The sequence below is a fragment of the Eleutherodactylus coqui genome, chromosome 1, assembly GCF_035609145.1.
Source record: "Eleutherodactylus coqui strain aEleCoq1 chromosome 1, aEleCoq1.hap1, whole genome shotgun sequence".
Lineage (NCBI taxonomy): Eukaryota > Metazoa > Chordata > Amphibia > Anura > Eleutherodactylidae > Eleutherodactylus > Eleutherodactylus coqui.
Genome location: NC_089837.1, coordinates 83,536,910 through 83,552,163, shown reverse-complemented (window position 1 = coordinate 83,552,163; position 15,254 = coordinate 83,536,910). Strand labels below are relative to the sequence as shown.

General features: G+C 39.0%; 1 protein-coding gene across 1 annotated transcript in view; it reads left to right on the top strand.

Moving 5' to 3' along the window:
* SNTG2 (syntrophin gamma 2) overlaps positions 1-15,254 on the top strand; it is a 202,949-nt gene that overhangs the window by 93,911 nt on the left and 93,784 nt on the right. The window contains exon 11 of the mRNA XM_066596680.1: positions 9,420-9,458. Within this exon, the coding sequence (XP_066452777.1) occupies positions 9,420-9,458 (39 nt within the window). The remainder of the gene's footprint in view (positions 1-9,419; positions 9,459-15,254) is intronic.

Sequence of the window (15,254 nt, the reverse complement as noted above, 5' to 3'; positions counted from 1 at the left end):
AGCATTCGGGTAGTTTTGGGTGGGAATGAAGTTCATCACACACCAGCAGGACTGCAAAGCTTTTGAAAATTTGCTATCTTCTTCAATAATGTTGAGCGAACCAAACAAGTCAAGGCCCATTTAGGATTTAACTTTGCTAAAAAGTTGGTTTGGAGCTAACCAAAACCTCAGGTGGTTTATCTGGTTGAAACCACTGACTTGCATGTCCGGGGTCATATGTTTGTGTTGCAGTCCTGGGGTCCTAAGTTGGAGGAAACCCACAAAAACATAGGAAGAACATACAAGGATGTTGTCCTTGGTCAGATTTAAACCTATGCCCCCAGTGCTAACCACAGAGCCACCATTATTCCCCCTACTTTACCTCCACCATCTCCATTGCTTTAGTTTCTGAAAGAACCTGATGGTGGATCAAGATATCCTACATACTACAAGTTATGTGCAGTATGTCTTGTATCTGGACTTCAATGTAATTGGAGAAGAATTGCTACAGTTTTGCAAAGGGTGGAATCAGCAGTAATTCTGTGCAAATTTACCTAAAAACCATGGAAGACATGGATTTTGTAGTGGTTTCATCTGTGGCTTAAAAGTATGACTTGTGTGAAAAAAACATACTTTGCAGATTTGAGAATAGACATCAAAGAAATTCCAAAATGTAAGCAAAACTAGCAAAAGGTGAGAGCAAAAATTTTTCCTTATGCCCTGCCCATTTATATAGGATATACCCCAAACCTACGGCATTTGATATACAGTGTAACAACATGCCAGGTTCACTTAATGAGGTGCCTAATGTCCTCCTTCAGTTCCTGCTCGCCTTCTGCACTATACCGCTCTGGCTGTCACTCCACCTGGCTATGTTTCTTCTCTGCTTCATTGATACCTAGACTTGATGACTTGATGGTTCTGCCCACCTACTTGTCAGTAGTTCTTAACAAGATTTCTTATGAGACAGTCTGCACTCTCTTTTGAGGGTACAAGGGGTTGTCCAGTTGTAAACTATTGAGTATACATCATGAATAATAGATCAGCAATGATCCATCACCCGAGTTGCCTGCCGATCAGCTGTTTGTCCTCGTGCACTGAGCTGCTTTCTGCCAGTAGTAGACAGCTCTGATCCTATTGCAGTGGCTAGGTTCGGTACTGCAAGAAAAGTTCTCACTTAAATTAACCCAGAGAACAGCTAATCAGCAAAGGTCCCTGGTAAAAAAAAAAAAAACCCTTGCCAAGCTACTATTGATGAAGTATCCTAAGGATAGGCACTCAATAGTTTACAACTAAGCAAACCCTTTAAGGGTTGAAGAACTCACAATCTCTTAGACTCCGCTCCCTTATTTAGCCCTACACTAAAACCATTCCTGATCTAGCGGGTCGACATTTCCTGTTTGCCATCATACCGCATACATAGTACATATGACTCCCTTTAACACACATCAAAATGAATACAGACCCCACTCCAGACCCCTAAACAAATACCGACTGCACATCAAACCCCCAAAATAAAGATCTAGACCAAACCCTTTATACTGACACCAGACAAGACACGCTTCTACATAAAGATCTCAGCCAGAGGAATCCTATATACAGTCTATAGGCCAGACTTTCCCTGTATACAGACAGTGGTCTAGGCACCCCTGTTTACAAACCCCAAACCATGCCCCTCAAGGTTTCACACCCCGAACCAGACCCCAAATTACTCCTTTACAGACCCCAGATCAGACATTCAGCTACTCACCTTTGCTCATTTTTGCACATCACTCAGCATTTGGACACCAATGCAGATGATGTCTTGGCACTGCTTGGCATCAGGACATCGTCTGCAGAGGCAGATGAGGTCTTGGATATAGGCTATACCTGCGTATTACCATTGTGAAATTATTTCATGGGTTTTTATTTCGAAATAAGGCTTCTATTTTGACAATCACTGAAAAGAAAAAATAATTTGGGTTTCTGCGTGAGCGATTCTATAGCAGTATATTAAATATTCAATACGTTGACTTCCAAAGTCTGAAATTATTTAGGTTGGTTCAGCATATTCTTTATTTGATCTTTCCTTTTGAGACCGGCTAATATGGTAAATTATTGAAGTCAAATTTTGTAGTAACGACACAATGCATCTTGTCAAGTGCAAGATTTATACCCATCGTTTTACATGGAAAGCATACGCTTCCTTCATACGTAAAATATATTCTTCCATAAAATTGTAGATTGTATTCAATAAAACAAGTGTTACATTACAAGTGTGAGCTGAATTAGAGACACTGTAATATCGTTGGTAGCATAGTAACATAGTATATAAGGCGGCTGAATGAAGACAATGTCCATGTAGTCCAGCTTGTTATCCTCCTGTGTTGTTGATCCAGAGGAAGGCAAAAAAAAAAACAAGAGCAGGAGCCAATTAGCCCTTTGGGGGGAAAAATTCCTTCCCGACTGCCTAATGGCAATCAGACTAATCCCTGGATCAACCCCTAATGGTTCCTACCTGCCTGTATACCCGGATTAACAATTAACCTAAGATTTATATCCTGTAATATCCTTCCCCTCCAGAAAGACATCAAGTCCCCTTTTAAACTCCTCTATGGATTTTGCCATCACCACATCCTCAGGCAGAGAGTTCCACAGTCTCACTGCTCTTACAGTAAAGAACCCTTTTAAGTGTTGGCGAGGAAATCTGCTTACGTAGTGGATGCCCTCTCGTTACCGTCACAGTCCGGGGCATAAACAGATCATGGGAGAGATCCTTGTATTGTCCCTTCATGTATTTATACATGGTTATTTGGTCGCCTCTTAGCCGTCTTTTTTCTAGAGTAAATAATCCCAATTTGGATAGCCTCTCTGGGTATTCCAGTCCCTTCATTCCATGTATTAGTTTAGTCGCCCTTCTTAGAACCCCCTCTAGCACTATAACATCCCTCCTGAGCACCGGTGACCAGAACTGTGCGCAGTATTCCATGTGGGGCCTGACAAGTGCCTTATATAATGGAAGGATAATGTTCTCTTCCCTCGCCCCTATACCTCTTTTAACGCACCCCAAGACTTTATTAGCTTTTGCAGCAGCTGACTGGCATTGGTTACTCCAGTTTAGTCTACAGTCCACTAGTACCCCCAGGTCATTTTCCTTATCACTTTTCCCTAGCAGTACCTCATTTATTGTATATTGGTGACATCCGTTTCTCCCGCCCATGTGCATAACCTTACATTTATCCACATTGAACTTCATTTGCCATTTTTCTGCCCAAGCCCCCAGCTTATCCAGGTCCGTTTGTAGCCGCACATTGTCCTCAGTTGCATTGATTATATTGTATAATTTTGTGTCATCTGCAAATATTGATATTTTACTGTGCAGCTCCTCTATCAGGTCGTTGATAAATATGTTGAACAGAATGGGGCCCAATACTGAGCCCTGTGGCACCCCGCTAGCGACTGTGGTCCAATCAGAGTACGAACCATTTATTACCACCCTCTGCTTTCTTTCTCTCAACAATTATTGTATTCTCTCAACAGTATTGTATCCTAACGCCACAGATACTATAGACCTACCACACTAATCCATGTATAGAGATATAGCTAACTTTAAATTGACATTTAACACTTTATATGCTATTGAAAATATTGATTTAAAGTTTGCTGCATCATGGTATGTAACTCGATAAATGACAAGTTAAAATTTGCTACATCCGTATAATGTGCGCAGTAGTAACAAAAAATGAAGAAATTTTAAATTCTGTATGTATCTCTTTGTAATCATCACCAACTTAATGTTGATAAAATATATACACTTCTATATTTACATTTACAGATGTAGCAAATGTTAACTTGACATATAACACATTATAGCTCAGCTACACTATACTACAATGCTGTAAATCGGGTTACAATAATGTGCCAATCATGATAACAGTTGCTACATGTGTAATTGTCATGTAGTAACACAAGGAAATACCTTTTGTTATTTCGGTTCATACATTGTCCGTACCACCGATGCGTCATTCAAGCTCCTCCTCACTTTAGTAAAGCAGCAGTTGTGGGCTCAAGACTTCAGCTGTATTGATTAGTTGGGGTACTCAAGATCAGAAATGTAATACCTATCATGTGGATTGGTAATAAATGTTGATTGTTAGAACACGTTGTTATCTCATAGCAACATAGTATGTAAGAGTATTAATAGAAGTGTTAATAGTTTATTACTGTCCATTAACAAAATAAGAAGTGAATGAATAAAAGAGAAATCAAAATCACATCAATATTTAGTAGGACCACCCATTTCTTTTCAAAGCAGCATCGATTCTTCTAGGTACACTTGCACACAGTTTTTGGAGGGAGCTTGTTTCAAACATCTTGGAAAACTAAGCACAGATCCTCTGTGGATGCAGACTTGCTCAAATCCTTCTGTCTCTTCATATAATCCCAGACAGTGATGTTTAGCTCAGGGTTCTGTGGAGGCCATATTATCAGTTCCAGGACTCCTTATTATTCTTTACACTGAAGATAATTCTTATTGACATTGGTTGTATGTTTTGGATCATTATCCTGCTGCAGAATAAAATTGGAGCCAATGAGATGCCTCCCTGATGTTATTGCATAACGGATAAGTATCTATATATATAAAGGTCAAAGCCCCCACTAACTGACTTGCCACTAATTCTCTAACTTCCCGGTGTCACACAAATGTGAAATTTGGCACAAGCATTCTATAGGTCCTAAGTAGGAAAAGTAAAGGGGTCACAACTCGATTACTCAATGCTAAGTGCAAAAGTATTGGCACCCCTGTGTAATGTACCTAATCTAATTCTCTAACTTCCCGAGGCTGTACAAACATTAAATTTTGCACGATCATTCCTTACATCCTAAATAGGAAAAGTAAAGGGATCACAACTTGAGTATTCAATGCTAATTGCAAAAGTAAGTGCACCCCTATGTAATGTAACTTCCCAATGTCGTACAAGCGTGAAATTTGGCATGAGCATTCTTTAGGTCCTAAATAGGAAAAGTAAAGAGATCACAACTCAACTATTCAATGCTAATTGCACAAGTCAGAGCACCCCTATGTAATGTAACTTCCCAGTGTCACCCCTAATTCTCTAACTTCCCGATGTAGTACAAACCTAAAATATGGCATGAGCATTTTTTACGTCCTAAATAGAAAAAGTAAAGGGGTCACAAGATTATTATTGAATGCTAACTGCAAAAGCATGTGCACCCCTATGCAATGTAACTTCCTGTGTCGTACAAGCGTATAATTTAGAGCGAGCATTCTTTAGGTCCTAAATGAGGAGAATGAGAGGTATGGCACATTCTGCAGAGGGACATCGGTACATGCAGCCTGAGGAGAATCTAATGCTCCTTTTTGTGTAAACATATTTTATTCCTCGGTTCTTCTAAAGTAACCTTGACTTCATAAACTTTTCTGTGCAAACAACACGTAAACACCTGTAGCAAATTAACTCGGGCGAAGCTGGGTATATCAGCTAGTCTGCCAATATTTTACAGCATTGAAGATACCATTAATCTTGACCAAACTCCATTTGCTGAAATGCATCCCCAAACGTGCAAGGAACCCCTACCATAGTCCACTTTTTTCTGCAGATACTCATTATTATACCATTCTCCAGCCCATCGGTGAATAAACTGTCTTCTGTTATAGCCAAATATTTCAAATTTTGACTCATCAGTCCAGAACACCTGCTCCCATTTTTCTTCACCCTGATTCCTATATTTTCATGTATAGTTGAGTCATTTGTTTCTTTGTGGAAGGTATAGCTTTTTGGCTGCAATTCTTCCATGAAGACCACTTCTGGCCAGAATTCTCTAAACAGTAGATGGGTGTTCCTGGGTCCCACTGCTTTCTGCCTGTTCTGAGCTGATGGCACTGCTTGACATCTGATTTTGAAGTGAAGTAAGCATGATATATCTTTCTGCTCTAAGTTTCTGTCAATCACTGAATCTATGGTCCTCAACATTGCCCATTTCTTTTTGCTTCTTCAAAAGAACTTGAACAGCACATATTGAAACCCCAGTCAGCTTTGTAATCTTTGCCTGGGAGAGTCCTTGCTGATATAGTATAACTACCTTGTGTCTTGTGCTGTGCTCAGTCTTGCCATGGTGTATGACCTGTGACATGAAACTGTCTTCCACAACCTCTCCTCTGTAGCAGAGTTTGGGTGTTCCTCTCCCAGTTGTAAACCTTCTACACAGCTGTTTCTGTCTGTGTTAATAACTGTATTTCAACCTACATATGAAAATAATGATCATTATCACCTGTTTGATATAATAAGTTAATCATACATTTGACTATAATCTTACAAGACTTTATACAAGTGTACCTAGAAGAACTGATGCTGTTTTGGAGGCAAAGAGCGGTAAAACCTAAAATTGATTTATCTTTTGTTCATTCACTTTGTATTTTGTCAATTGACAAAAACAAAGCATTAACACTTCTCTATTTAAAAGCATTCTTACTTTGCAGCCTTTATTTCCACAAAACTTTTGCACAGTACTGTAATACTGCAGCCAAAGACTTCTATGTGTCTGATACTGGGATTCTGTATGCCTTTGATTTCATATGGTAGCATACAATGGGCTTTTCTGTTAGATTTCCCATGAATACCTTAATACAGTCTGCATTGTGGCACCATGTGGTAGCTTGTTGCTTCCTACATTATGTAATTCTCAAAGATGTAACAATATCTGTATTTTTAATTAACGTTTTGTTAATTCATTCCCTATTTATCAAAACTCTCATATTAAAAATTAGTTTTAGAATTGGCTTAAAGCAAGGATCCCCCCCCCCCCCCCCCATTCCAAACCTCTACCTGCCCATTCCAGTACATAAAAATAACCCAATATCTTTTTTTAGAATGTCCATTGTATCAATACAATAAGAATTAATAATTTATAACTCACTGCTGGATTTTGTTTAAAGGTCAAGACACTTAAAGTAATACTTCTGTGGGTGCAGAGAGGTTTTAGTTTAAGAGGATGCATCAAAGCCGTCAGATCTGAAAAATATCGATGTGAAGGTGTCAAGACTGTGATAAAATATATTGCATTGTACGTTCGCCGACAGTGTCTCAGAATAGAGAACTTGCAGTTTTATTTGTACTGCCTAAATTTAATGTCGGTACTTTGGCTTTTGTCAAGGTTACAACAAGATCTCATGTTGGATTTTTTTTCCTGAACAGAAAATATAGTAAAACCATGGAGAATGTTTGGGTTTGTGTTCTCGCTTGATCTTACCCACAGATTTTGTTTATTAATTCTACCTATTTATTAGGTAAAAAGTTTCTTGTATTTTTGATAAATTCTGTTATTGGTTGTTCCATCAATATCTTTCATGTTAGGGCATTTCTTTATTGGAAGTATGTTTTTCACAATTGCATGACTACAGGTAGTGCATGGATTGTTTCTGGTCCCTGAAGTCTAAGGGGGCTCAAAAGTTCACTACTACATTTGAAGACACCGGCATTATAAGTTACATGTGATTTAGGTGCCTGACTTTTACATTGGATTCCAGGAGCCTCCTTGGATGGGGTATAATTGAATTTAGCGCCAGTCTTGTGTTTTTTAAATACAGGGTGGATCAAAGGTATGGAGACACCTGAATAAATGTAAAACAGTGGTTGGGAACGCCATGCTGTGTATGGCATATTGCTAAGGGGAAAGAGACATTTATACAGGTGTCTCCATACCTTTGGAGATTATGGACTAGGAAATATTTATTAGCTGTCAAATAGAGATGAGCGAGCACCCAAATGCTCAGGTCTGTGTTATTCGAGTCGAGCTTTTCGTAAAATTCGAGAGCTCTACTCGAGTAACGAACCCCATTGACTACAATGGCAGACTGGAGCACTTTTGTATGTGGGACGCCGGGTCCCGAGCTTTTTTTTTTTTCCTAGGTCTTGGTCTCTCTCTCTCTCTCTCTTTCACCCCTCTACCCCCCTGCGTAGCGGCGAGGAGGGGCCAAAACAGGCACGTTACAGCAGGGAGGAGCCAAAAACTGGGGCGGGGTCGAACACGGTTTGATGCTCGTTCGAGTAGCGAGCACCATCGAGTACGCTAATACTCGAACGAGCATCAAGCTCGGCAGAGTATGTTCACTCAACTCTACTGTCATATGATGGAAGCAACAAATTTTGCATTGCACCTTAGATATCAATGCATTTCTTCTATTTAGATTTGCCTTAAAGGGGTTGTCCCGCGCCGAAACGGTTTTTTTTTTTTTTCAATAGCCCCCCCGTTCGGCGCGAGACAAACCCGATGCAGGGGTTAAAAAAGAAAACCGGATAGTTCTTACCTGAATCCCCGCGCTCCGGTGACTTCTTACTTACCTGGTGAAGATGGCCGCCGGGATCTTCACCCTCGGTGGACCGCAGGTCTTCTGTGCGGTCCATTGCCGATTCCAGCCTCCTGATTGGCTGGAATCGGCACGTGACGGGGCGGAACTACGAGGAGCCGCTCTCCGGCACAAGCGGCCCCATTCAGAAAAGAAGAAGACCGGACTGCGCAAGCGCGTCTAATCCGGCGATTAGACGCTGAAAATTAGACGGCACCATGGAGACGAGGACGCTAGCAACGGAACAGGTAAGTGAATAACTTCTGTATGGCTCATAATTAATGCACAATGTACATTACAAAGTGCATTACAATGGCCATACAGAAGTGTATATCCCCACTTTGTTTCGCGGGACAACCCCTTTAAAATGGCAAACTGTGGCTCAAAACGTTAACTTATCATGTTAATACTCAAGTTCAACTTTGCTGCCCCTGTACACTGAGAAAAGAAGACGTAAGCATGCAAGGGTCTTCATATCACTAGAATGGGGTGTGAACAGAAATACATAACTTTCCAGTAAATTTATTACTCATCTTTCCAAAGAAGAAAAACTGAATTTCAGTGAAAAGTCAAATCCATGTAAATGTAAATGTAAAAAAGAATTCTGTATGTTTACTATATGTAAAGACAATATATTATCTTTATTACTTTTTGCTATTCACTAAAAGACAAAATTACAAATTGAAGGATACCTAATGCATCCACAAATCTGGGCACTGAAGATCAGGGACAGAACAAAGGCGGTCACCTAGGGTGTTAGAAGTTCAAGGCTTTTTTACCATTTTATCCTGTATAAATGAGACACTAGGGGACAATTAAAGGAATGATTATCCATCCAACAACTATCATCCTGAGCTTCAGGGATCAAGGCTGGTGGAGGTGCATTCCGATACCACTGTCCTGATCGCCGAAAGAGCTTATCTCAGCGCTTCTGAATATGATTTTACATGTACTGCATATATAATGCTTTATCTTCTATGCTCAGTCATTACCTAATGCTATGGATTCTATTTGCATGTCTTTTATTTAACTTAAATCCCCTTTGTTTAATTTAATGAATTAACATCATATATCTTTATTTCCTGTTTTGCAGATGAAAATGGTAAACAAATGCTATTCCCCATCTGAACAGGTATGACATTAGAGGACATGACATGAAATATGTATTGTTCCCACAATATACAAATCTACATACAGATTTACCATAGCAACTCTGCCTGTTGTACACAGTGAAAAGTGCAGTTCTGTATATAAAAACAAGAAATATATTGCAATATTGCCTTACGCAAAGTTAGTAATTATATAAGTATATACCTAAAAGGTGAAGATGTAAAGCCATGAGATAAGAGGTCAAACAGCTGTAATTAGAGCATTGTTTGCATTACACTAAAAGGTAGAAGCCTGGAAACACTAAGAAATTTCTGATATTTTCATTGAGGTGGTTAGTGTTCAGTGAACCTAACTAATAGATCTCTTTTTCGGGTTGAACTTTGCTAAAAGTTTGGTTCAGTGCAAACCAAGCTTTTATTAAAGCTTTACCTAAAATAAGGTTCTACTGGATCAGTTCACTCAATACTAGTCCTGAACGCTGGTGTATAATACTGTCTAAGGGCGAAGTCAGATGAGTGTTTTTTTTTTTTCGCGCGCACCTATGAGTGCAAAAAAAAAGAGTGTGATAGAGCCATTGGTTTCCTATAGTGTGTTTCCATGTCTCTGCTGCTGTCAGGGCTTCAGTGTGTCTTCTTGTTGGCTCCCTGGCACTCTTCTGAAGCTTCTTCCCCAGTCGGTGTTAAAAAAATTCCCATCTCCTGCAAGGGCTGTGTCTGATTGGCTGAGTGCTCAGCCAATCACAGGCAATGCTCAGACATTCATATTAGTATCTTACAGTATTGAAATAAAAGGTGAACAATAGAATGAAGCAGGGTCTCAGTAAATGCTAAACTGAGAGCAGTGTGAGTATAGGGAGCAGGCCTGTAAAGTTAAGAAGATGTCCTAACATCCTAATTGCTGGAGAAGCTGAAAACCTAACAACAAACAGTGGATTACTGAGGAGTTGCACTTCAAATTTGTTTTACAGTGGTGAAACAAAAAAAAATAAATAAATAAAAGTATATTACAAGATTGATGAGACACACATAAGCTATTAAATGAGCAGAAGTTGTCTGAAAAGTTATCATGCTTTTAAAGGGTTTTTTCAAGTTAAATATGACACTTTTTTAGGCTTCCCATGTTTAAAAATAACTAATGAGTACTGTACTCACCCATCCTAGGTCCTCACAACCCCAGTGCTACCACTCTTCTTGCTGATGCTGTTTTTAAAAGTTGCCGTCAGCTTGTCAATGGGATGTCACAGATTGTGGCACCCAATCACAGACCTCACTGCAATCACTGAGGTCTGTGATTGGCCGGGGACTGGAACATTCCTGTTCATTGACATCTACAAGTTGTAAACAGACCCAGTGGGTTGAACGAAGGTGTGGCGCTGGACTTCCAAGGACCCAGGACGGGTGAATATATGCTCACTAGTTATTTTTTACCATGGGAAGCATGAAAAAGGGGAATATTTTAACTAAAAAAACAACTTTAACTATTTTAAGTTCTTAAAGTCCTTTACATGTTTCTTTAGGAGAACTTTAAACAAATGATTTTGTTTACCAAAGATAATTGAATTCAGATCTTAGACACCTCAGCCTCCTAGTTGTTCAAAGACTTCATTTACCTCTGAAACTTATTGACTTTATGCTTAGAAATGTAGATGGATAAGTCTTTTGTATCTTCTTTACATGGCGAAGTGCATCTATAAGATGGCTAAAAGTCAATACTAATTGTATATCTCAGCAGCCCCTTAGAACCTTGTTAAATTCATAGGTTAATTACATTTGCGCTGGGCCATAAAATGTCACATACTGGATGCAATAAATATGCACTGAGTAGAATGTGATCTGGGATCCTAAGAACATACAGAACAGGCATTCTTTTCTTATATGAGATGGTTTCTTTATTATTGTGCAGGCTCCCTGGGCATATTCATTTCCCATCTAAACAACATAAATATTTGCTACTTGATCTTTTTTCCCTCCTCTCTCATTCTATATCATTGCTATGCAAATTAAATCGTTTCATTTACGCTTAACAATAAATTCCAATTTTAAGGTGCAATTTGATATCATCAAACACCCTTACAGCTATAATAGCATTACTCATGAGGACAAATTTTTGTAAAGAGATTAAATTCTGCAGTTTGCTATAAAAAGAAATGATAATAATCATCCAAAATATAATTTGGATTGAAAAAAAAATATTTAAAAATAGATGATCCCCTTAGTATTTTCCAGTAAGAAGATAGATGTATTGCAGTGCAGTGTTCTGTCTTAGAAGATAGCCAACTTGTACAAAAAGTGTATGAAGCCAATGGACTATGGACCATCAAAGGTCATCAGAATGAAATCACATTCCACCAAGCAACACTAAACTTCCATAGATGTCCATACTAAATAAACTCTTGTCCATTACAGCTCATTCTATTTCAGAGTCCCTTGTACAGTGTAATATTTACTTACCTGTCTTAGGTGGCGGTGAAGTATACCTAAGATCCTCTTTGGAATACGGTATCTTCAATAAAAATAGTCACAGATTAATCCAGTTGGTTGGAAGACATGAGTTTCTTATTCTTTATACTATTGAGCTTGCATTGTATTCTTTATGGATAAGTAAAATTGTGACAGCACTGTGACTTATAGGTTTCTGAATGGCTTTGGAATTGGCATGAGTACATCAATCTGGACCATATTATGTACTGGATTGTCATTTCGCACATTGAGGCCTTAGTCACACGGGCGTTTTTTCGCGCGATTTGCGGATCGCATGACAGATGCGCATCCGCAAATCGCGTGACCGGGGCCAAAAAAATCGCCCGAAAAATCTGCTCCTAGCCGCGTTTCATTAGAAATGGGCTGGAGCTGTCCAGCGCATTGAATTCAATGGAGCCGGCAATACAGCCGGCTCTATTGAAAGCAATGCGCTGCGGGCGAGCGCAGGATGAATTGTCGGGAATGGCTTAAATATATAAGCCCTTCCCTGCAATTCATCCAGAAATGTGTAAAAATTAAAAATATATATATATACTCACCTTGTCCCGGCAGACGGAGTTCAGAGCGGCCGGTGTGAAGGGGGTGTGAGTCAGACTTGCCTCTGATTGGCTCAGCGCTGTATACAGTTACTGTATTTTTGTTAGCCATTAAAAGCTATCATATCTACCAGATTACTTGGTTTCTCTCACTGAGAACAATCGCACTTTGCTCTACTGGCTAACACCGTACCAAACCCCCTTTTTTTCGCTTTACTTCTATAACAGTTTTATGATCGCCGCAATTAAGCCTTTAAATGCCGCCATCAAATTTGACAGTGGCATTTAAAATCCCTGATTAATATTTGGGGGTCCCTGAATGGCCTCCCGCATTGAGTTTGTGGGATGCCGCTCGGTTGCCATGGCAGCTGGGGGCTGTCATTGCAGATTGCCCATCAAGTAATGGCTGGGGTGTGGCTTTATATATTGCCTCTCAGATTGCGGTATAATGTAATACTATGGTATTACATCATACTGTAAGAGCAATCAAACCATTGCCGGTTCTTGTCCCCTATGGGGGCTTAAAAAAAATTTTAAGATCAATCTTAAAAAGTTTTATTAATTATTTAAAAAAATAAAAGGTAATAAAAGTAATTGAAAAAATAACATATCAAAGTAGCACATTATTTACCCTGCACAAAAAACAAGAACAGTGCCAGAGTTGTGCTTATTTGGTTGCCCCATCTCCAAGTAAAAATGTAATAAAAAGCAAACAAAAAGTCATACTTATTCCAAAATGGTACCAATAGAAACTACAGGATGTCGTATAAAAAAAAAAGCTCTCGCACAACTAAGGCTGCCTGTCCACAGGCGTTGCGGTGTCCCGCGGAGGAGATCCGCGGGATACCGCCTCCCAAAAGCAGGAGCCCGCAGACAGATCTCCACTGTCAGCCTATCTGCCAGATAGGCTGACTGCAGAGAATCACGGTAAATTTGCAGCATGCTGCGAATTGCCGCCCGCGAGCAGAGAATCGTAATGATTCTCCACTTGTGAACAGGGCTGCGTTCCCCGCAGCCAGATTTTATATTTTAAAAGTAGTACATAAAAAAACTATAAAAATTTGGAATTGTAGTAATCATACTAACCCATAAAATAAAGTTATCATGTCATTTTTGCTGCAGTGTGTACGCCGTAGAAACAAGACGCAACCAAACATGGCAGAATTTCTTTTTTTTCCCCCATTTTACTCCACTTAGAATTTTTTTAAGTTTTTCAGTACATTATACAGTACACTACATAGTACTATTGAAAAATAAAACTCGTCCCACAAAAAACAAGCCCTCAGACATCTACATTGATGGATAAATAAAAAAGCTATGATTTTTTAGAAGAGAAACCGAAAAAAAAAGGCTACATCCCTAAGGAATTAATGTAACAGTTATCTTGCTGACTGCAGTAGGCTTTAACACAGGATCTCATTACATATTCTTGGATTCAGAAATATACTTCAGGAGTGGGGGAGAGCTAGAGTAAAAAAAAATCACCAGCATGGCCCTTTAAATACTGATAACCAAAATCCGTCATATTGACATTCTAAGTTTCAAACTGTAAGCTAGCTCTGCAACAAGTAAGATAGTGATTGTCTATATATATAATATGTCCCCGATCAGTGATTCAAAAATATTCCGACATCTGACAGCTAGTGCTAAGTAGATGCTGTGCAATAAGAAAACACCTGGACGCTTATGAGATCTCCTTTGCAGAATGCTGAAAGAAGGTGACAATCACACATTCTAGAAGGTACAGCCATAAAAATGTATTTATTCATAAGCGAACACAGACTATATAAAGTGAATGGTATGAGAAGGAATGTAATGTTATGCAGCAAGTGACAATTTGGAGACAGTTTTGACATGCATCATAACAAGCTAAATAGGTAAGTAATAAGTGTGAAGTCTATTTAAGGATCCTTTAATGCAAACAGAACATTGCTTGCTTTAACATTTTGGAGTCTGAACTAATATTTAGGAGAAGAGAAGGAGCTTTAAATAACTGTGGAGCGTATCGATGTGAGAAGAAGAAAGCTTTTAAGAAGTGATAAAAGCCTCGCGCGTGAAACATTCTTGTGGTTTATCTTTGATAAATAATTTCACTGAATCTTCACAAATCAAATTGTGATACATCCACACTACATTAGTCCAGACATAAATCGGGCACTCCAGGCACTCACATCTCATCTAATCCATTCTTTATTGGATTTAGCTGGACGTACGCAAAACTCTCATGATAAAAACTCTCAGACAAAAAAAAAGAATTTTCATCGATCGCATTTTAAAAGCCATCTTTGGCGCACTTTATTAAATAATTGTATGAGAAAAAAAATCAGAAAGCAAATTTAGCTCTGATGAAATCAATATAGATTTTCACATTTCAGCTCTAACCCTTTCAAGACCAGAGAGATTTTGGTTTTTTTTTTCAATTTTTTTGTCTTTTTTTTTTTGCCCCTTGCCTTCCAAGAACCATAATGTTTATATTTTTTCATTGACATAGCCATACAAGGGCTTGTTTTGTGCAGGACATGTGTTTTTTAGTGGCACCATGTATAATATGTAATAAGCATAATGTAGCTTATGCCAGACGGGCGTTTTTACGCTGTGGGAATACACCTGTGTGATTTGATGCATGGAATCCACTGCATCAGATGGCAGGGTATATCAGCCGGTCGTGAAAACAGCGGCCGATATGTACTCGTGTAAATAAGCCCATAGTGTGTTAAAAATGTTCACTTTATTCTGTGAGCCTTTATGATTTTGGTCATATAACTTTTTAAAGATTTTACTACTTAAAAAAAAACATTCGAC